Source organism: Ptychodera flava, chromosome 11 (genome assembly GCF_041260155.1).
Source record: "Ptychodera flava strain L36383 chromosome 11, AS_Pfla_20210202, whole genome shotgun sequence".
NCBI lineage: Eukaryota > Metazoa > Hemichordata > Enteropneusta > Ptychoderidae > Ptychodera > Ptychodera flava.
Genome location: NC_091938.1, coordinates 31,258,962 through 31,282,362, shown reverse-complemented (window position 1 = coordinate 31,282,362; position 23,401 = coordinate 31,258,962). Strand labels below are relative to the sequence as shown.

The 23,401-nt window shown below is 36.3% G+C and overlaps 1 protein-coding gene across 1 annotated transcript in view; it reads left to right on the top strand.

Annotated features, from left to right (window-relative positions):
- Nucleotides 1-23,401, top strand: part of LOC139144478 (adhesion G protein-coupled receptor L4-like) — an 83,766-nt gene that overhangs the window by 53,107 nt on the left and 7,258 nt on the right. Inside the window, exons 6-15 of the mRNA XM_070715177.1 lie at nt 1,865-2,107; nt 2,555-2,788; nt 8,293-8,457; nt 11,915-12,009; nt 12,320-12,508; nt 13,480-13,548; nt 14,010-14,130; nt 17,273-17,422; nt 22,160-22,229; nt 22,724-22,877. Coding sequence (XP_070571278.1) covers nt 1,865-2,107; nt 2,555-2,788; nt 8,293-8,457; nt 11,915-12,009; nt 12,320-12,508; nt 13,480-13,548; nt 14,010-14,130; nt 17,273-17,422; nt 22,160-22,229; nt 22,724-22,877 — 1,490 coding nt within the window. The remainder of the gene's footprint in view (nt 1-1,864; nt 2,108-2,554; nt 2,789-8,292; nt 8,458-11,914; nt 12,010-12,319; nt 12,509-13,479; nt 13,549-14,009; nt 14,131-17,272; nt 17,423-22,159; nt 22,230-22,723; nt 22,878-23,401) is intronic.

Below are 23,401 nucleotides of genomic sequence, written 5' to 3'. Positions count from 1 at the left end.
TTATAAAGACATAATTGTCTTAAGATTGATTAGTTGCTTTCTAATATCACAGTAAAATATAGGATCTTCATGCCTGTCAACCTAAAAATTTGGCGGTTAGATGTTTGCAGCCCATGTGCCAACTATTCAGTAGTTGCTTTCTGCCGTTCATATTTGTGTGCAAATTTCTGCCATGAGTACACCAAATTGAGAAGGTCGACAGTATAGTTCGTTAATCCATGACATTCGAAAAGTGATTTACAATAAAGACGTAAGAACCTGGCAAGGTGATCTTATTTGGAGATATGAGATTTAGGGGTGTTTAAAGTTGACAAAACCCGGGGTACGATGCAGTTCTGAACTTGATGGCCATTAGATAGTCGACATATTACTAAGCTGAACGATTTAAAAGCATGTGATAGCTATCCAGCTCTTACGTCACGAAATTAATAGGTATAAAAAACCGGGACAGCTCATTTTACGAAGTCTCGTCGGGATTTGACGAATCTTGTGCTTTAATGCACATTTGTCACTGACTTGAGCAAGAGAAATAATGCTTGTAATTCACGAGTGACTGGTTACTCTGCTGACGTGGGTAACAATGTTTTTCCATGAGCATTAAAGGCCAAGCCACAATATTGTTTGATTATGCCAGGAGTCAGATAGGCAACACTCTTCGTTTGAAATTGTAATTATATTTCATTTGCAACTTAAGTGATGTTATCCAACGGAAATCGGTATTTCTTTGGCTCAAATATATTTAAGATCATAGCAAGAATCAGTTTTTACGAATAATGACGTGTTTTTCATTCTATCATACAGTTACAGAACAGCTGTATTATTATCATTTAATCAGTGATCTAATTTAATGCACTATTTGAAGAGCCTGAACAAAAAAGACTTTATTATTAGCATTCATTTTAGTTCGTAGAATGGCCATCCATATACAAGAGATGACCAGCATCCCTTAATCTTCATAGTATACAATACGACGTAAATATATGGCATGATACTAAGAAAAGGATCGCGTCCAATACAAAATCATGGTCTTGCAGAGAACTACAATCATCAAAATTCAAACCTAGCCAAGTCTATGTTGTAGAAGTCTTATAAAATAAAAGGTTCCAAAGCACAGATCAACTGCTGGAACTAAGCGATGAACAGATCGTCTGTTGAAATCATAGAAAATTCTTTCCTAAAAATCATGAAGTTTACAACATGCTCTCTAAAGGACACATAACAGAAAGAACAACGTGTCTCTTCATTATAAAGTAGTGAAAATTTACAAGGTAACACACCTGACCGGGCGCGGGATAAAAAACGGAACGAACCGAACTGGCAGTGAGTAAAACTCACATTAACCCTTTGAGCGCTGTTATTATTCCTCCATAAATTTTAGTGCAACATTTTACCAATTTCAATGAATTCTTCTATATATATTTTGATAATTTTAGACCAAACAGACATCACATTTGATTGGCTACGATTTTAATCAAACTTTTGGCAAATCTGAAAAAAATCGACAGGGTATATTTTTTATAAAGGTGACAAAAACTGTCTTTGGCTCCCAAAGGGTTAAATAGCAGTATTCTCATCATTTTGTGTTTTCTAATGGTACTACATTTTACTCACTGCTTCTTTGTCTTTTTGTGTCATTTTTTATTTGGCATAAATAATGAATTGGACAAAAAAGAAAAAATCGGTTTTGGTAATGAACACGTTGAGGCACAGAAATCAGAAGACTTTGTCGTTCGTAACATGCCGTACTTTGTATTTGAGATCTGCAAATTAGTAAAAGACGTGCTTAGATAATATGTGACAGCGTTTAAAGTTGGTATTCACCCGTGACGGGAATGTAATAACACTTAATAATTGTGGTTTGCAGATGCTGAAGCACCAGAGGTCACTTGTGGTAATATCACAACATCAGCTTTTCCGGGTGAAATAGTTACGATAAGCAATTACAGCACCATCATTGTAAGGGATAATGTGGACAAGCAAGGTGATATACTTGATAACTGCATACCTCCAGAGTACAGCGGTGGAATAGGTAATAAAGAGGTACTATGTACATTCACGGATAAAGCAAACAATGACGCTACTTGTAGCTTTTACATCATAGTGGAAGGTAGGTAGTTATATTAATGTATGTTTTTGTAAAATGTTTGATGAGCACCGTTGAGTAAACACTTTATGTATTACTGTGACATAATTTATGTATTTAGGAGATTGACAGTATCGTTAAAAGCTCGTGAATTATATAGTTCAGCTTTATTACAGAATGTGCGAATCAGTACGAATCAGTAATAACATTCTCAGCAACAACGTGAAGAAGTGATTTAAGTCTTTGTTGTGTTCTGAGTATGCTGCGTTGTTTACTGTCAGATCTCTGCCATCATTCAGTTAGAAGTTACAAACATAGTTGTCTAAAGTATACATAGTTCACCTGTTGAATGTGTTTGATCGAAACGTCTTATGGCACGATAGCAGCAGATAAGGTATAGAATTTTTGCCGAGGCAGTGAAAGGAATTTGAATTACATTTTCCATATAAAGTTTTTACTTAATATATTCAGAGAAACCCCTCGGTGAACTGTGTCCTGAGAGTATAGAGGCAAGATTAATTCCTCCCGACCACCAAATGCCCGTATTTTGGACAGCCCCGAATGTGTCAATGCTTGATGGCATAAGTGTGATTTCATCGTCCAAGCCAGGGGACAGCTTCAGTCGTTCAACATCCGTCAACTACGTATTCAAGGATAAAGATGACAATGAAATCCACCACTGTTCCCTTGATGTCGTTATTTACCGTTAGTTTCTGTCAAACCTCTCTTCTGAATTTAACGAGCGCATCTACCATCGCAGCAACATAAAAAATGTTAACAAAGACTTTTACTTGCAAATATGCTTTGTTAAGTTACCGTTGAATAGACTTATGTTTTAAGGTATATTTTAAACTACGAAATGTGACGAAAAGTATCCCAACTCTTACATCTAAAGATATATTCAAGGCCAAAAAGAATATCAAAATAATTTAAAGGATTCTTCAATTATACAATGCAAGCCATTTATTTGCCTGTCTGATACTAAATATCCACTCTTCAACAGAACGCCGAAGATATGCTGCATGCAGTTCATCACAAGTGAACACAATCTTAATATCCCGCGCATGAGATATGAAACTTTTAAAGCATTAGACACAGCTCTTTTTATACCAAACGCAGTAACGTTAAAATCTTTATTATTAGCCTGTACAGGAACTTTCGTAATTTGGCATCCACAGTGATCTTGAAAGATCGTCCAGGCATTTCTTTAATGAGCATAACGCTATCTAGTTCATCATGTAACTGACTATGACAGAAATACCAAAAAGAAAATAATTTTTAAAATCATATTTTTTATCGATTTAGTATTACTCTGGATGGCATCATGTGTTTGGTACTCGTTTGCATTTTTCAAAAGACACTAAACCAAATTAGAATTTTCCCTTTGTAGTGAGTTGAAATCACCCCAAATAATTAAATCTATCGTATAAAGGAGAATAGAGAGCGCTCTTTTATATCACTTAGCACGATTGAAATGATCTCAAGCTTTCGAATATTGGCCCTTATGTGTTACAGAGAGCAAACAGCAAATATTGCAGACTTTGTGAAGTCAGACGGTGCAAAATTCTCCTTCTTTCAATAAAGGGGTGCATAGATCATGTACAATATACAAGTGGTATAAATAATATCCATGTGATATGAGAATATACGTGCAAGCGTGAGTACGGATAATTATCAGCCCGGGTCATTTCCAAAATTGGCGATTCGTTATGATAATATATTCCGACTACAAGCCAATCATCGACCAGATTACGGCATTAATAAAGTAGAGGTCACGACAGGGTCACAAATCACCCGTCAACAGAGATCGCGATCGGCAGTTTTCGGCCGCTTTTTATTAAGGATGTACGATCGGAAAAAGTAAAAGTAATGTCAATTTTTTCAAATGGGGATTTTTGAATACCTACATATGTGAATAGTCAAAAACTGGGAAAAAAACATGGGGTCACCGCGCTTGTTTTTTTACAAAATGACATTAAAAATTCACGGTTTTTCACAAAATCACTAAAATTCAATAAAACAGGTCATCATTTTCATATTTATATCATGATTGCATTTTTCACGTTTACACTGTAAAAGAATAAAGAAATTATAAACCTAAGCTACTTTGAAGATTTTACTTACATTAAAATTGAGTTAAAAAGTCATCATATTTATTTTTTAACCAAAATTGCAACAAATATGCCCCAAATTTTAGGAATGGGAGAGGGTAATTTATTAATTATTCATAGTTTCTACTAATGTCAATTTTCTCAAACTTTGCCAAATAATAGCTCTTTTTGTGAATTTTTCAAAACCACATTTTGTTTAGTAGGTCACCGAGCTCGATTTTTCACAATTTTGCAAAATCTGACTAGGATTTACAGGTTCTGGCGATAAACCATGCTCTCCCGGGTTCGTCGCGCGGGGGCGCTCTTCAAATGCTGCTGACCTGCAGTGGCTACCTGCAGTGGCCTTGTCCAGGCATGGTCATGATTCAAGCCTACCTGTAAACTTTAATGAGAGGGAAATGACAGAACAAAGCAAATACTTTTAGGTTCTTCTATATATTAATACAGCATACAAAAAATCACGTAATATTTATTGCCGTGACGCTTATCGGTGGGGATTAGGTTGACTTCGCTGCAGGCTAAGTAGGCTAAGTTGTCACACACTACGTGGAGCCAGGAGCCGAGGCCGTGAACTTGGCGTTTCTCCAATACACGATGACAATCGTAAAGGCAAGCCCGCAACTAACACACGTGTCAAGATTTTCGGCTAGTTCACTCAAATCGACAATGCGATGGCCATTCTTCCATTCTCCTGTAGGTCTACTAGCAACACTATCATTGGAATTATAACCACGACCTGCTCTTGTATAGCGAATCAGACGTCACACCATTGACTTTAATAGCTGTACAGGCTACGGTCATGTTGCATTTTTTTATCTCTTTGCTGAATTCTCGTACCTTCAAGCGTGTACGCACGTTGAACGTTTTCTCGACGCGATTTTCTTTTACCTGCAGACGACATTTTGTACAACGCAAAAACGTTCGGAACGTCACTATGCGCGCGTGGTTACTATGGATACATTTCTGCGCGGAAATCGGCGCAGTACGCTTATATTTTCCGATCGTACATCCTTAAGCTCTGTCTTATAAAGTTCGATAAGTTTCGACTGTCAACATGATCCATGTGTTCTGCACAAGATCATAGAAACCAACGAGTCCGGTAATGGAAAAACTAGTCGAGATATTTACGAATCATTTCTACCGGCAGTTTACGGATATCTCTCAAATGCCGTGCGTGAATCATTTGATAAATGTTCGTCATTTTAAAGGTTATTAGTGTAGGTACGCGTATGACATTTTGCCAGAAGTAAGAGCGATGTCAGAGCTTTAAAATGATACCTAAGCTGTGGTTGTCCACGCAGACGTAAAAGGGTCGATTATGACAAAATAGGGCCGATTAATTGTTATTTCACAAACGACATCCTGTATTCCAATGAAATGTGAAATGCAAAGTGTCTTGGCAAAACCCCTTTTCACAACTGACAACATCTTTTATACGGATCTACGACACTACACGAAAAAGTTATGTGAATGTGCCGCGGAGGAGTTTATAGCAAGGTAGAGTTCAACACACTCTGGCGTACGTATGGAGGTTGCCAGGAAATACAATTTTTACTGATGGCGCGCTGGCCCTGATTGGCTAATGATAGGCAAAACATATTATGGTATAGCGCTGCCAAATTTGGAAATGACCGGACTGACTATAGTGAGACAAAGTGATACATAAGCTTATGCACAGATAAAAATCTCAAAAAGGGATAACAGAGAGAAAAATCAACCTCTGTGAAAGAAGTTTGGAAGACAAAGCTATCCTAACGGTCAATGGCAGGTAGATGCCTTGTCATATCAATGACTGTTGCTCTAAGTGTAAACGCTACAAAGTGACCAAGATGCAGCAGGATTGTTGGATTTTCTGTACACAGTGTCTCAAACTTATGAAAGTTTGATTTCACAATAACTTCCTGTGGTAACAGAGTTTTTATAAAATCAAAATATGAGCATATTAGAAGGAAATGGTATTCATCATTAACACCTTGCTCACAAATCGTGTAATTGTCTGTGTGGAGTCGATGACGTGTCGCCCTCCTTTAATGGTCAGCGGCATAGTTTAACGCCGAAAACATGCAAATGCGAATATAAACTTGTCGTTGCATTTCATAAGTTGTGGTTCTAATAAATTCTTATATTGTCAATATGTGCATAATGTTGATTTTGATTTCCCTGAAAAGTTACTCTCCACTGTTGTTTAAGTGTGTCCCGGATTCTGGTTCCTAGGATATTAAAAAGCATATCATTATTTCCTATTCCTACTGAAAATCTAACATAACTAAGTGCATGTGAAAAAACCCCACATTTTTACGGCTGTTACCCAAGTCTGCCTTCCCAGATTATCAACAAGCTATAGTCTTGCTTCCGAATGAAATAGAGACAAAGATCATAGTTTCATGTAAAATGACATGTTCGTCACCGAATATATCGAGTTAGAAAAATAAAAAGAAAGTTAACTTCATTACAGGTCCTTGCCTTGTGTTTGAACCACCTGTCGAGGAGTATACTGAACCAATCCTGTACATGTTACACAACGATTCGGGTTTCATTACTTGTGAGGACGGATTCAGACCTACAGCCAATGTTACATTGATCTGCAATAATGGAACATTTAACCACGAAATCCCCGATTGCATAGGTTGGTCAGATACAACTACTGCAGTGTTTTAGGGTAGCATTACAGTAGAATCTACATGCAATATTTCACTTCCCTAAGATACGCGTCTGATTTAAGGTAGTTCGCGCCTCGAAAGTCAAAGACTTAAACTTTGCTCAAACTTTCCTTGAGCAATCTTTCAACCACTCTCTTTCAAAATCAAGAATAAAAATTGGGGGTCACCATGCAAATGTTGGTACTAGAGAAACAAATAATCCAAGATGTACCGATATTTGAAATTCAAAATGGCCACCATCCCTTGTTAACTCTGTAGAGGAACAACAATTTCGAATTTCGAAAAACTAAGACGGTGAAAAGATTTCTTACATCAGAGCTTTAAAATGAACCCCCACAAGCAGAAGATCAGAAAAAAATTCAAAAGGTTTTAGAGTCCGAATATCTGTCCCCGAGGCGCGTTCTACCTTAATAAACTTGGACAGGATCCCGCATACTCTCTGCTATTATATTCGATTTGCAGTGTTGATCTTGAATCCAGGATTTCGTTGAACGTCTACAGTATTGTTGTAGTACAAAAAGGGAGTGAACAAAAACCCTTGCAAATTAAAAGAAGGATGGGAATGCGGTTCAACTGGTCTTGTATGACTGGAGCATGGTTAGACAAAAATGGAAACTGTTTCGCGTAGAGTATTATGCCGTAATAGTAGATGTGGAATTGAGAACGCATGTTTATGAGGCTAAAATGAATAGTGAATGGGATGTAGGCAATGATCTTTGAAAATTTGAACACGGTTCGGTGACGCAATGGGCTTGATTTAGCTGTACCTATTGCAGAGGTTTTTTACTTCATATTCACTCTAGTGAAACTGGAGAAACCAATTACCAAAGATTTACCAATATTTGAAATTCAAAATGGCCGCTATCCCTGTGTTAACTCTATGGACACGAATAAAATTTTCGAAAAACCAAAAACGGTAAATGTTTTTCTCACACCAAGAGCTTTAGAATTAACCCCACCCCACAAGTAGCAGATAAGAAAAGAATGAGAAACGTTTGAGAATCCAAAGATCTGTCCTAAAGGTGCATTGTTCCTTAAAATTGTATTGTAAGATTAATTGCGACCTGTTGTGTAACATTTAGCCCCATGTCTAAAATTATAGGGTTAGAAGTTGTAGATGTGGTGAATTTGTCAGTCGGATAGTCAAGATATAAATTCGTGGAATGTTCGTTCACAGATTTGTCTGATTGTATTAATATCATCAAAAACATTTAGCCAGACAAATGGTTTGTTGAGCATCTTCAAACATTTTCTATTTTCTCACAAATCAAATACAACTGGACTTAAATATGGCAATAACTTTTGTACTGTTATTACAAATTATTGAAAGTGTAAAAGGTGTCTGATGCTCAATATTAATTGGTATGCTGGACTCAGTTTTATGACATACAAGATATATGCACAAAGCCTGGTCAGTTCATAATTTTCTCTGCCTTAGATATCGACGAATGCGCAGAGGAAACTGATAACTGTGACTTTGAGAACAGAAATGAAGTTTGCTTCAATAACGACGATGGCGGATACGGCTGCAGATGTATACCCGATTATAAAAGGGATGGTAACCATGGCTGCATTCCAGAAGTTTTAACGACGGAATGTAGTGGTAAGTACATTTTTCTAGTTTCTCTAAAATTCACCTAACCCAGGACAAATATCCCCATCCTTCATTTATAATGCAACATAACACTTGTTGCTCGGAGGAACATTGAATATGTGTTCTGTTGATTTATAAGCAATGTAGTGGATGATTCGAAAATTGTCACTTGCAGCCTCTGTAATAGTAGCCTTTCCTTAGATCTAGTACCTAAAATCAAAGATATATAAGATGTGTGTAAGTAATAGATGTTCGTGTCATTTTTCACTTCCATACCAATTCATGCACGCCAATTACAGACTTTTCCATATTTGCAAATACAAGTAAATTTTCGAGTTGGATAATAGATAAAAACCGTCATATTTCATTATTCACATTAATGACCTCATTTAAAAGCACTGTGCGGGCTTCCACCCTCTTTTGTACTTTCTAGTGTTCTTCTTTTGTCTTTTCTTCTGCGGGACGCTTCTTTTGTCTGTTTCTTCTGCGGGACGTGTTTGTTAAGCTAGCTCTGAATACGTGCAACCTTTTTGATTTGCTGGGCTTATGGGTCTCATGACAACTCGTGCACCTTGCCCTACAAAGGTTGTAGGTAATGTGACCTGGCTATTATCTGTAGCAAGGTAGTCTATTCTGCCTAATTTGCATAAAACTTGACCAATAACAAACTTTTAAACTTATAGGCCATACTACTTGATTACAAACTCAAAATTCCAAGGCACTTTATCTACTTCTTTTAAGAAAGAAGATTTATAAGTGACTGTTTTCATTTCTATACCGAATCGATCATGCAAAATTCACCTTACTTGCACGAAATTAAAACTAGTGTGAAAAAGACTTTTAGGAGGGTTTTTGAACCACATTACCGTGTCGTTTAATACATAACTTCAAGGTCATCAAACGTCACTTTTGAGAGGAAAAATTTTAAGGTATTTAATTTGTATTTTCATGACAACTGACGTGTGCAAGTTGTACTATCTTCATAACATGCATATATTGTAATTGTATTCTGATCAATAAAGCTAGAGGTTTTGTTTTGGATTAGCAGGGATGACCTTTCACCCACATCAGCGATTTTAAGCAAATGCAGAGGCCATACATTTCAACTATTTTCTAACTATTGATTGGTAAGTGTCGGACCAAATGTTTTCCAAACTGTTTGGATGGCCTTAGATGGCTTCTGGCCTACTTAAATGTATCTAAGCAACTACAGGGGCTAGATATTTCGTTTCTGTTAAATATTGGTGTCTATGTAACAAAACATTTTATATAATTTGTATGGCCTTGGACGACTGTTATACTATTTCGATGTGTCCCAGAAAGTACAGGACATGAGGTTTCATTCGTTAGATATTGGTGTCTATCGAACAAATTATTTTTGTGAGACCTTGCATAACTTTTGACCTACTTCAACGAATCTCAGCAACTACAGGCAAGATCTTTCGTTCCAATAGTTATACGTTAGCATAGGGCAAAACATTTATCCAAAGTTTTTGGACGACTTTAGATGACCTTTTACCTTGACCTATTTCAATGTATCTCAGCTAGGTTTTTGGAGGTTTTGTTTCTGTTGGATATTGATGATGTTATATATAATTATTTAAAAAGTTTTTTGATGATGTTTGATGACCTTTGACCTACTTCAACATATTTTTGCAACTACAGGAGCCAAAGGTTTCGTTACTGTTAGATATTTGAGAATATGAAATAAATTTTTCCACAGATTTTTGGTGACCTTGGAACAGATTTGACCTATTTCAATGTATCTCAGGGACTCTAGAGGCTACATGGTTTCGTTTTGGTTAGATATCACTAGTTATCGGCCCAATGTTTTTGCATATTTTTGCATGACCCTGGATGACCTATGACCTATTTAATGTACCTCACCAACTACAGTTATATCGGATTTCGTACCGAACAATGTTTTTTTGAAAGTTGCTATAAGTGCGATTCGATCGATGCAAGTCGCATGCAAATCGAACTCGATTTGATAAAGTTACAGCCATTCGAAGTTCTCCGAAATTGAGCGTGTGAGTATAGCCCTGCGTACGACGCTGTGTGTTTCCGGCGTTATGCGGCTCCCACCATAACAGCCCTACTAATCTCGGTAGCCAAACAGGCGACTTGCGGTCCCAATTGGGACCGCACACGAAAAACTACTTTTCTGACTTTGATCTACCACTACAATAGAACCCCCCCCCCCCTTTTTTACATCAATGATTTATTTCTGGATGTTAAACCCCCCCCCCCCACTCCTTTCGTTTTTTCAATACCCCAGATTTTTTTCTAGATGTATCCCCTTTGTTATTAACCCCGGCGATTTTTTTCTCTATCTACCACAGTACCCTCTCCGTTTTTATTCACCCCTGACGATTTCTTTTTATCTTGGGTGATTTTTAACCCCAGCGATTTTTTCTGGATCCTCACAAATATTTAAAATAATTTTGAAATAATCGACGCGCAGTAGGAACGAAAGCCGTTCGGATAACAAGTGTAAGAGCACGTATCAAAAATAGATTACTCGTCACTGCATTGACGTCAATGATTACTTTTTCGGTTATTGAAAAAGATCTTTTCTTACAAGGTGCAGAGAATTCATATTGCTCTTCGGAGTATGATCCTGATAACGACGTGACTTGGCCTGAGACGGGTGCAACTTGTACTGCGCAGCATACTTGTCGCCCTGACTCGCACGGTACGTTTAAGATTATACCTTATTTTGATTCAAGCAAGAGAATCCGGAGAACGCTAAATAGCAGAGTCAGTATTTTAAATAAGATAATTTCAACGAGCAGCCACTTGTTGTTGGCTTGTTCAGTTGTCTTTAAGACTGCCTATGTCATAGAGGTATTACACACGTCGGTAAAATACATCTGTTTAGTAGAATGATTAGTATTCAGCCGAGAAGGGCTTGGATTGGTCATCTTTAGCTTGGTTTTGTTATGTATGACAATGTCTTCATATTGTTGACACATAAATTACAAAGCAGCACATCAGTATTAGGTTTAAAGAATACAATGTACTCTTGACCTTTGCTTAGTTCACAAAAGGTTAATTGTTTAAACTTACCTTTATGCCTGTAAAGCGGAAGCTGTTCATCTCAGTGCATTTAGCTTGATGCTTTCCCTCTGCAAACATTTATTTTCTGATCATATGAAGCGAAGTAGTTCACCATGTTTACTGTCACAAAGAACAAGATTTAAATCATCTGTTTTATTTACAAAGAATACTGATGCTGCTGAAACGTAAATGATGTAAGAATTTGCTTTTTTTAGTAAATAAAAGATTCGAAAGAATAGGGTGCTGAAAGAGTAATTACATAACACTGTTTCGTTTTCTCGTACCTCGGCATCATTCTGATAGTTTCTTAACTTTCGTTTGTTCGTTTGTTCAAGGTATGAACAACGGATCCATATCGCATATTTTACTTTGTGTGATTGAATGACACTTAACTCTTTTGGCACAGGAATCGCCATGCGTAATTGCAGTGTACTTGGACAATGGATGGCCCCAGACACCACATTTTGTACCCACAAGACGTATTATGACATAGAGAAGGAGGTACGATAGATTTTTGAGACTTTAACTGCTGAATTTAGAAGTTAACTGCTAAATTATCTTCAATTTAAAAAAATGCTAAATCCTTCGGTCTGAAACTTTAATCATTGTCTATTAAAAATGCTGCCATGAAAATACGACCAGAATTATGAAATTAGCCCTTTTGCGCCAATTACTTGATTCGCTAGGTTTTAACACTGATTTTTAGTACAAAATACCGCAAACAAATATCTGTTAGTTCAACTACTGACATTAAAGGAATAAAAGATGGAAATCTCTTTTAAATTAGGTTATTTTTTAATATGCTTCATAGATCAACAATATAAATACCAGTGAACAAGCAGAAAAAATTGTCAACAAAACTGCAAATGCTATTTCCATTGACAACACGACTTTAAAAGGAGGGGATCTCCTGAAAGTGACCAGCATTCTTGACAAGATTCTTCTGAAAAACCCACTCACGTTAGAAGGAAGTCTCAAGAGCAAGATCGATTTCTCTTTTGTGAGTATACATTGCTACATGACCTTGAACTCACAGGGTGTAGCTAGACTAACAAGTTTGCTATCCCTCCATTAGTCATTGCGGTTACTCATACATCGGAAATTAAGCAATCATTGTACCTAGCTTTTATGAGTAGATCAAATAAGTTTCTGACCATTGATACCCTGGAGGAAGTTCTTAACCTAATAGCAAATTACATTTAAAGCCCCAAAAGCTGCGAATTTTATGTATTATTTTCATGATTTTATTTTCAAGGCAAAGTAGGTTCGTATTAATGTGCTAAGTGAAGGATATGTATAGTAGTATCACTTCTCGATGATTTAGACAATATGCACATGTCTTAACATGGTGAATAATAAATGGGTGCCGCACTCATAAAATGGCAACCCCACGGAAAAGTACAAAAACAGTATTTTCTGCACATACACATCATGATCATATCAGAAACAAGCATGATGCCATTAACTTGAATACACAACAAACGATAACCAACACTTTGCTGTTGTAATCTTTATTTTCTCAGTCATATGATTTAATGGCGGGAAATCTAAGTTGATGTTAAAACATTTGCATTTACATGCCACTTTCGTCACTTATGGCAGTGTTATACACTTTTTAAGTCTTTAAAGGGTCTTATTCAAGGAAAATTCTTGGGAAAACTCAGGATATTTTGAGATCGATCTATTACACATTCGCAGCTATTGGGACTTTAAAAGCCCTGATCATCAATTCAGGCCAACGGCACCAGGCAATATGCGATGCCACGTAACAAAAAATCGTCAACACTACTGAATTAATGCTTTGCTTTTTTCCCTGTCCTAGTTTTGTTATTTATAGATGACAAAGTAATTCTCTCTTCTAGACCCCCATATATTTTATCAGATATCAGTGCTATCCGGTATACATTTATACGTTTATAATATTAATAAGTAGAGTAAGTAAAAATGAAAATATAAAATTCTTATCCATAGGAATTCGTGAAAATTGTCAACGACTTGCTCGATAAAGAAAACGAGGATAAATGGCGACATATTCACTGGGTGAGTATAATAGATATTTGCTCATGCAAATATACACGATCATTAAATAAGCTTGCATGAGGTCCAAACTTTACGTAAACAATGTATGTTCAGCCATGCATGTTAACTGTTGCGCACGGAACTTTATTTTTTGGTACAGGCTGAAAATGTTTCACTGGATGTTTAATCTTGTGCACAGCTGACAAGTATTCCAGCATGTTTCAAGATGTCAAACAAGATAGTCACAAGACAGTTGATATAAAAAAATCATGATAAAAGCTCACAAAAAGAGCTACTTTGTCCCTTATATATAGTACGTAGGGACGTTGTGATGACAATTCAAATCAGGAGGTATTCAATTAGCCATCGATAGAGTAAAGATAACTTGTAACTGACATACACACAAAATGTGTAATAAGTTCATCAAATTAAAATTACAGCTTCTTGTACTGGCCGTTTAATTTTTGTAATTGTTCTTTCAGAATAAAGGTGTCCACAAGGGTACGGCCATGATGTTTGAGGTGTTTGAAAAGTTTAATGCAGAAGTAAGCCGTTTCATCCGTAAACACAATCTTACGATCAATCTGTCATATACAAATATTAGTGAGTATTATTCATTTCAAAGACAATGTCTAAATTGCAAGTTTACCTCCAATGGCATGCAGTTCATTATTTACTGACAAACGGAACACTGTCACTTGAGTTTATTTCGCAACACATACGTCTTACTAATAATGTGGTATAAAGGTAATTTTGGAAAGAGGTCGAGAGTTAAATATTGGAACTCTACTGTCTCGTTAAAATATGTTGTTTAGGGCAACACAAAACACTAACTTCACACGTCATTTTCAGAAATTTATGTTAACACAGTACATAAACTCTTGAGGGCAGTACTAAAAGTCTTACTTCATTAAGTATGCCAAACAGACATTTTCTAAATGACTCCGAACGTAACAAGTGTCTAATCCTTACCGTGACCAATACGAAAACTTTACCACGACTAGCTGTGATTGAGCTCCGTGTAGAATATGACCGCGGCGAATGCACGTTGCCCCCGTTCGCCTTTCATGTATTTGACGGCAAATTTTCTGACTTACTCAAAGTGCTTTTATATAAAATCTTAACAGTTGATGCCAAGAGGTCTGTAAATTTCTTTAGATAGCTTCAATGCAGTAACTAAATTTTCGTAGAAATTCGTAGAAATACATAGGTAGTGCCTTGTTTTTCTTGCATTGATTTTACATCGGTACCGGGATTTTAGGCTACAGACCAACCTGATCCACCACGGCCACGACCGACTTCTATTTGTGAGCCGTATATAACCCACAGATTGATAAAAAATAGAGTGTTAGCCTCCATTGCCTAATTTCTGCATCCTCTGAAACGGCAGAACCTACCGATCTGCGCCTGCGCGCCCCATAGACGTGTATATGCACGTTTTCATAGACGCGTGGCACGTAAAACGTGCATATATACACGTCTATGGGGCGAGTGGGCGCAGAGCGGCATTGCGACCAACAACTTACCGTCAGCAGAAGTAGAAAATCATTCATTCAAAGACTGACTGTAGTCGTAGCAGTACCTGTTGTAGTCCATCGCCTTAACTCTACGATCTTGGCAACAGCCTGACGGAGTATATTGCTTTCGCGATCACCTCACCACCAACGCGACAGTTCTTTAATCAACTCTGTTTTGATATTAATGTGGTCACGAACTTTTGGTAAATCTAGTCTGTCATCATATTTCGCATGTTATGCAGCCCGCGCTATCGATACAGGCTGTTTTGGTGGCGCGGGTGGCGTCATCCAAGACATCACGCAGCTTCGATGATGTCTTCGTCGACAGTCAACAAAAAGCCTTCAGGCATTTAAACTCGGATGGGTAATATTTAGCGCCAATCTCAACAGTACGATGATACGGAAAAAGCATTTTCACCAATGCGATTACTTTCAAAGATTTCCTGAAATGGCTCCAGACGTTGGCAATAGAGGATATTTACACCAGTTAAAGATATCTCTTTGAACTTTTTAAAGATGAAGTATGCTACGGCCGAGAAATTTAGGATACTCTAAATTTTACTTTGCAAAATAATATAATTCTAGTCCCGAGGCTTGAGAGTGTATTCGATTGAAATACATTTTCATCTCCCTTTCTTGCTTTCCCGAAAAGAAGACAACAGGCCTATATCACATGACAAAAAACCATTGAATATTATATGGTGGGATAAACGGAAATGCGTCCGACTTCGTCCATGTTCCATTATCATGGCCTTAATTTTGAGTGGGGGATCCTTGAGGAACCATTATCAATAAGTAAAGCATGGTCGACAAAATTTCATTGAAAAAGGGTCGGTACAATGATTCATGTTTAGGGACCGTTCAGTTTTTACGGCCGGGGGGGGCCGGCAAAATCCAGGGGGGTCATCATAATTTTGGAATCCAAGAAGGGGGGGGTCATCACTTTTTCACTGGTAGGAAAGGGGGGGTCACCACATTTTCAAAAAACTAATACCTACAATAAAGTCCACTTTATGCCATGGCCATGATTGACCCTCTTTACCGGCGGGCCGCCTTCGGCGGCCCAATACAATAAATATACTTTATGATTACACCATGACCCTCTTAACAGCCGGACGCCTTCAGCGGCCCAGTTCAGTAAAGTTTACTTCATGCAATGGCCATGATCGAACCCTTTCTTTACCAGTGGGCCACCTTGGTTGCCCACTAGTATAAAGTTGACTTTACGTAATGGCCCATGACCCTCTTAACCGGAGGGCTGCCTTGGCGAACCACTCCAATAAAGTTTACTTTATACAATGTCCATGGACATAAGTTGTCTATGGAAAATAATCGCAATAATATACCAATCCATATCCAATAAACATAGGTCAAAATTTGTAAGACAATAGTTGTAAACATAGACACAAAACAGCACAGAACAGACAGTAAATAGACGGTACACAAACAAAGTCATATTCATGAAAGAAAGAGATATGGACCTCTGGCCAGAAGACACAGAAGTGATGTCAGGTGTTTCGAAAATAGTAAGCGCATCCTGCCCCACATGTGGCACCCACCATATATCAATCTGTAAGTCGATAGGTAGTGGTCACTAACTAAGGCCCCATGAAGTTAAAAATTGCCTACAGTCGTCCTAATAACAGACGTTGCATGGAGTGGTCTGAGAAGTTTGTACACTGGCATCTCTGCTACACGAATAAAGTGCGCCGCGTACCGGAGTTCAAATCCAAACTGTGCGGGTAAATTTGACATATGGGTTTTGGTTATTTTTCAGGGGGGGGGGTCATCAAATTTTTTTGTCTGACAAAGGGGGGTCATCATTTTTTCGCGAAAAATGCAGGGGGGGTCATCATTTTTTTGAACACTGGCGACAAGATTTTGCCGCCCCCCCCGGGCCGTAAAAACTGAACGGTCCCTTAGCACGCTAGTGGACTGGACTGCCGTGATGAGTATGTGCTGTTTATGATACGTGTTATGTCAAGTAGTCCAGAGGAATAAAAATTGAACTGTCTAATGCTATAACTTGAGGTGATTAGAGTTGCAGATATAATATGTAAGCGTACTTACAACAGAAACACTATAACCAAATCGGATATATTTTCTCTAATTTTAATAAAAATCACAAGCAATTCATTTATTTGGTGTCTTTACGAACATTCGTTTGCAAAACATCTAAAATTTGTTGTCATCCTATTGGAATACTGCAGCTACAAATTATTTTCCAGAATATCAAGCATACTTGTTATCTACCGGATACAAAAGAATGGCGACATTGCAAGTCCAGCATGGACATGGTTCAAGAGTAGCTGGGAGTGTTGACTCGACACCTGTGAGCTACGCCGTTCTGCCATCGTTGAAATTATTAAACGATGGAGGTGAGTAATTCTATATAGTCCAGTCAATCTACGAGATTTTGGCACCTAACCCACCACAAATTGCAACAGAATTTTTTTCTTCAGAATGCATTTCAGAGAGGTACCCAGAACAACATATTAAAAGTTTACTCGAATCCACCTTGGGGAAATATGTCTAATTTGCATAAATCAAATATGGCGGCCAACCATCCAACAAAATAACATAATTGGCTATATATCACATATTAAACAAGCTATTTCAGTGATTTCAAAGTCTGACACTAGTAATTTGGCCAAGGGAATTATTTTGGAGGTATAATGTTTCATATAGGCACCTCATTAATTTGCATAATTCCAATATGGCGGCCAACATTCCTACAAAAGACATTTTGGTCTATATACCACGTATTAAACAAGCTATTTCAGTGATTTTAAAGTTAAAAGTATATTTCTTAGGCATGGACAAACGATTTTCGAGATGCTATGATTTGCATAGGTAATTTGTTAATTTGCATAAATCCAATATGGTGGCCAACATACCTACAAAAGACATTTTCTGTCATATACCACGTATTAACCCTTTTGGCGCCAAAGTCTATTTTTGTCAACTTTATAAAATGTACCACTGTCAATTTTTCTGCTTTTTGCCAAAATTTTGATTAAAATCTGTAGCTGCTGAAAAATGATATCCATTTGGTCCAAAATTATGAAAAAACGTACAGAAATGTTCACAGAAATTGGTAAAATATCGCATTAAAATTTTGGTGTAAAAAGTTACAGCAGTCAAAGGGTTAAACAAGCTATTTCTGTGATTTCAAAGTTAAAAGTATATTTCTTTGGCATGGTCAAATGATGTTTGAGGTGCAATGATTTGCATTGGCATCTTTAATTGCATAATCAATACAAAAGAAATTTCCTGTCATAAATGAACAATCTATTTCAGCCATTTTGAAGTTTAATTATATTTCTTGAGCATGAAGAAACACCTTTTGTGGTTCAATGTTTTTAAAAGACACTTTGATGATTTTCAGAAATTAAATATGGCTGCCAAATTAATGCCCAAATAGCTTCTAATATAAATATAAGGTTATGGTAGAGTTTTTAGGAATAGGTATATCAAGAAAAAACTGTCAAGAGGGCACAGCACCCAACGCACTGTATTTTGAAAATATTCTTCAAATTTTTATTAATTTGTTAACCCAAGATTAAAAATTGGTTAGGTTCACCTTTTAGCTTGGCAAGCAGTCGTAAGTTGCATGATATAGAAGGGTTAATGTATGCAAATGTATGCAAATCACCCGAATTCCTGCTTCCCTTTAATCCGAATTTCAAGATTTCCAAAGAATATAACTCTGTTCTGGCTGGGTCATATTTTCTGAAATTTTCACATTATGTTTTTAAATGCTGTATAACAAAACAACTATTTTGTTTTGCAATAAAATTCTTACATTTTGAATTAGAGGCATTTTTATTTTGCTAACCATGATTTTAAGCACTTTTTTGAGTGTCAGTAGTTCACATGCCATTTTAGAATGAGGATATACTCTTGTTTCAAGTGAAATATTACATTTCACAAAATAGTTTGTACGGGTTTCCTTGTCATCTTAGATGAGAAATATTCCTTCGAAAAAACTGTGTTGGCAACGTGCAGCTCCACATTAAGTCCTTGAACATTTATTTTTAAAAATGTGGAAAATATACAATAAATGTACTTACAATAACGATCCATTTACGAATAAAAGTTTATTTTAATAGGTGTCTGTGATACCTGAATTCGTTAAAATACCCCATAAATATATTGTATTTTGAAAAGAATGTTAAAGCAAATTTGGTAGACTTACATATATGACTTCCGAACGGATTAAAATACGTATATGTTGATGTGCGTTTACTATTGAGATGTAAGAAAGTCATGCAATTTTAATTATTTGTGATTTTTCTAAGTATGACAACCGTTAATGATTGTTAGTCATCTAATAATAATCTCTGTCTGAATATAACATTGGATTCATCTGTGTACAGCATTATTTGTGATTTTTATAGGTGCTTCATACTCTACAGTGTTAAAACATGTAATCTTTAATGCTTACTGTTTTAAAAAGTCGTGGACAAAATCTTTAGTTTCTAATTTAGACTGAACCCCTTCCTTATGGACGAGTGCATCTTTGGTACATCCCCCTAGATAGGCAAGAAGTCATCACATATAACAGCAAAAATACAATTAACACAACAAAGATAATAAAAACGCAAAAAATAAAATAATGTGACCAAAAATAACACATGCCACAATACAGACAATTAAACCTAGCGCTGATGCAAACAATTGTCAGACTCTTAAAAACTTGATCAACACGCAAATTCACAAAAATTGAAAATTGCATGCTTAGCAAAGACCTAAACTTAATTCAAACAACTCATTAGCCCAACAGAATCCAACTGTTACACGATACAAACATGTACATCTGGAAAAATGACACTTGGAAAAATGACTCAAGATGTACTTCTTTGTATTGTGTAATAGTTGGATTCTGTGATTGGATTAATTGCAAGTCTTTGCTAAAGCATGCAGTTTTCAGATTTTTTTGAGTTTGTGTGTCCATGAAGTTTTTATGAATCTGACATTGTTTGCAATAGTGCTAAGTTTCAATTTGTGTGTATTACGACATTTTTTATTTCGGTCATATCATTTTTTCTGTTTTTTTAGCTTTGTTGTGTTAATTGAATTTTGATGTTATGTGTGATGACTGTTTGCCTATCATCTAAGGGATCTTATAAAGATGCACCCATAACGGGGTTCAGTCTAAATTAAAAACTAAAGATTTTGAACACTTCTTTTTAAACAGTAAACATTACAGATTACATGCTTTGACACTGTAGAGTGTTAAACACCCTTACAAATTACGAAAATGCCACACACAGATGAATTCAATGTTATATTTAGAAAGAGAATATATCATTCAGAAGACTAACATTCATTAACAGTCGTCATATACAGAAAAATCAAAAAATTTTAAAATGAATGTCCAAGGACTTAACAGTTTCTTCTTGATAGTTTCCTAGTGCTAAAAACTATACCAAAACCGTTATTTATATTAGAAGCTATTAAGCCATGGGCATTAATATGGCAGCCATATTTAATTTATGCAAATTATCAAAGGGCCTTTGTAAAAATTGAGCCACTAAAAGTGTTTCTTCATACCCAAGAAAAATATTAAAACTTTAAAATCAAAGAAATAGCTTGTTTAATGCGTGATATATGACCGACAATGTCCTTTGTAGGAATGTTGGCCACCATATTGGATTTATGCAAATTAACAAATTACCTATGCAAATCATAGCATCTCGAAAATCGTTTGTCCATGCCAAAGAAATATACTTTTAACTTTAAAATCATTGAAATAGCTTGTTTAATGCGTGGTATATGACCGAAAATGTCTTTTGTAGGAATGTTGGCCGCCATATTGGAATTATGCAAATTAATGAAGTACCTATAAGGAACATTATACCTCCAAAATAATTCCCTTTGCCAAATTACTAGTGTCAGACTTTGAAATCACTGAAATAGCTTGTTTAACATGTGATATATAGCAATTTTGTTATTTTGTTGGATGGTTGGCCGCCATATTTGATTTATGCAAATTAGACATATTTCCCCAAGGTGGATTCGAGTAAACTTTTAATATGTTGTTCTGGGTACCTCTCTGAAATGCATTCTGAAGAAAAAAATTCTGTTGCAATTTGTGGTGGGTCTAACCCTATTTTGACTGGACTAATAGTCCAACATGAGAGTCCAATATTTGGTACATGTACGACTATCGATGATTGTTCTCAATCGACTGCAACTATTCGAAACTTTCTAATAATTAGGATCTTAATATTTACAGAAGCCAGCCCGTACAATCTGGAAATACTCGGTATTAGATTTAACCTGTGCATCGATTAGATATATTTGCACTATTTGTAACTCCATTCGTTGCAGTATTCGAATTCAATTTACTGGGATAACAAGATTCTCGGACATTGTTTCGGCAAGCAGACTGCTAAAAGTTCTAACAGACTTTGCGGAGTATATCGAGAAAATTCAATTCGTATGATCAACAAAAGTTCTGATTCACAAAAGGACTTTGATGCCTTTTCTCGGTGGCTTGATACCGTACTTTGGAACTTCGATCGAGAATTATTGACTTTAGTTGTTTGTCTTCTATGTTAAAAAATCATAATGAGCCCTGATCAAGTGTTTATTCAGCTATTGAAGTCCATATAGAAATCTAAAGACCTGCTATTAGAGTGCACCATACAATGAAGTTTTCCAAATCATCCAGGATTATTAAGTTTTCGTGATGGGAATACTGCTCTGATAAATGTTTGTTGTTGCTGTACTGAACACATTAGATTGATTGAAATGTCGCTATTTTAAGGTAACAATAATTTTAAACCCATCCTGTTTTTAAAAAAGCACCAACGCTTAAATGTTAAATCGATATATTCCATGAGTTCCTGTATTGATTCAGAGATGTCAGGAAAACCTTTTTATCATGCACGTGACTGTTGATGAACAACCGTGAATGTTAGGATAGATGGATGCTGTGACGGTTTAACCTAGACAGCGGATTGTCGTTTGAAAAGGCCTGGCTCCAAGACGGTCTCAAATATGATATAACATCACAAATCTGCTAGTTTGCGAAGAAGGCTTGATGTTGTCGAATCAAAATATTCTTGTACATTGAGAATCTAAATCTTATTTTCTTGTGTCCACAGGAATAAATGTAGCAATCGTGTATGTTTATGAAAATCTTGGAGAACTGTTGCCAGTTGATGATGCCCAACAGTAAGTATTTGAATGTAGCATTGTCACTCATCAGAGCGTGTTTTTAATCCACAGTTCATGATAGGATTTTCTATATCCTGAATGTACTATTGTAGTATCATTCAATTGTACCAGTATGCATTGTAGATATTGTTGAATGGGAAGAAATGCATATTTTTTCGGTTTTGGGGGGCATTGATACTTTGGTCATTCGTTCGCTAATTCGACTTTGGGTGGAACTTTTCCAGAAAAAAGATTGAAGAAAATAGCGAAAATTAGTCATTCTGGTAGATTACGAGATATCTTTGTTTATATCAATGCGCATCGTGCTTTTTGAACACAAACGCTTTTCTGGCACAGTAGATGCTTCCATCGTCATGATCCATTAACGTTTATGTCCTGAAGTGGTCATACGCGATGCCACACGCTTATAAAATCATAACAAACATGGTGTCTATAGTTTTTGTGAAAAGGTACCCCTCTTTCTGAATATTTTTAATTATCTGTGTAATCAGATACGAACAAAGACAATGGGTAACATCGATCACTGCATGGAAACGAGTGAGGAAAGTGAACTCTCCTGTTGTATCGGTCATGCTATATTCAGACTCCGGTTCTATTAAGAAAATGGATCCATTGACTCTTACAACAAGACTGCACCACAAAGAGGTAATGCGTACATACATACATACATACATACATACATACATACATACATACATACATACATACATACATACATACAGACATACATACATACATACATACATACATACATACATACATACATACATACATACATACATGTTACTGTATGCTTTCTTATTGGAACTACTTTGTTTGTAAACGCCAATTGTAATTTGAATTTCGTCTGGAATCACACAAACAAAATATCGTTTGCAAGCTGCGCGACCTGGCAAGAGCAATAGGCTTACCTTTCCGGCATTAACCCTTTGAGTGCTGTAATTTTTCACAACAAAATTTTAGTGCAACATTTTACCAATTTTCATGAATTTTTCTGTCAGTCTTTTAATAATTTTGGACAAAATGGACATCAGATTTTATTGGCTCCAGGTTTTATCAACATTTCGGTAAAAATCCGAAAATAATTGACTGGGGTAAAATTAATAAAGGTGACAAAATTGACTTTGGTGGTGAAAGGGTTAAACATTTTACAGATGAATACCACGACA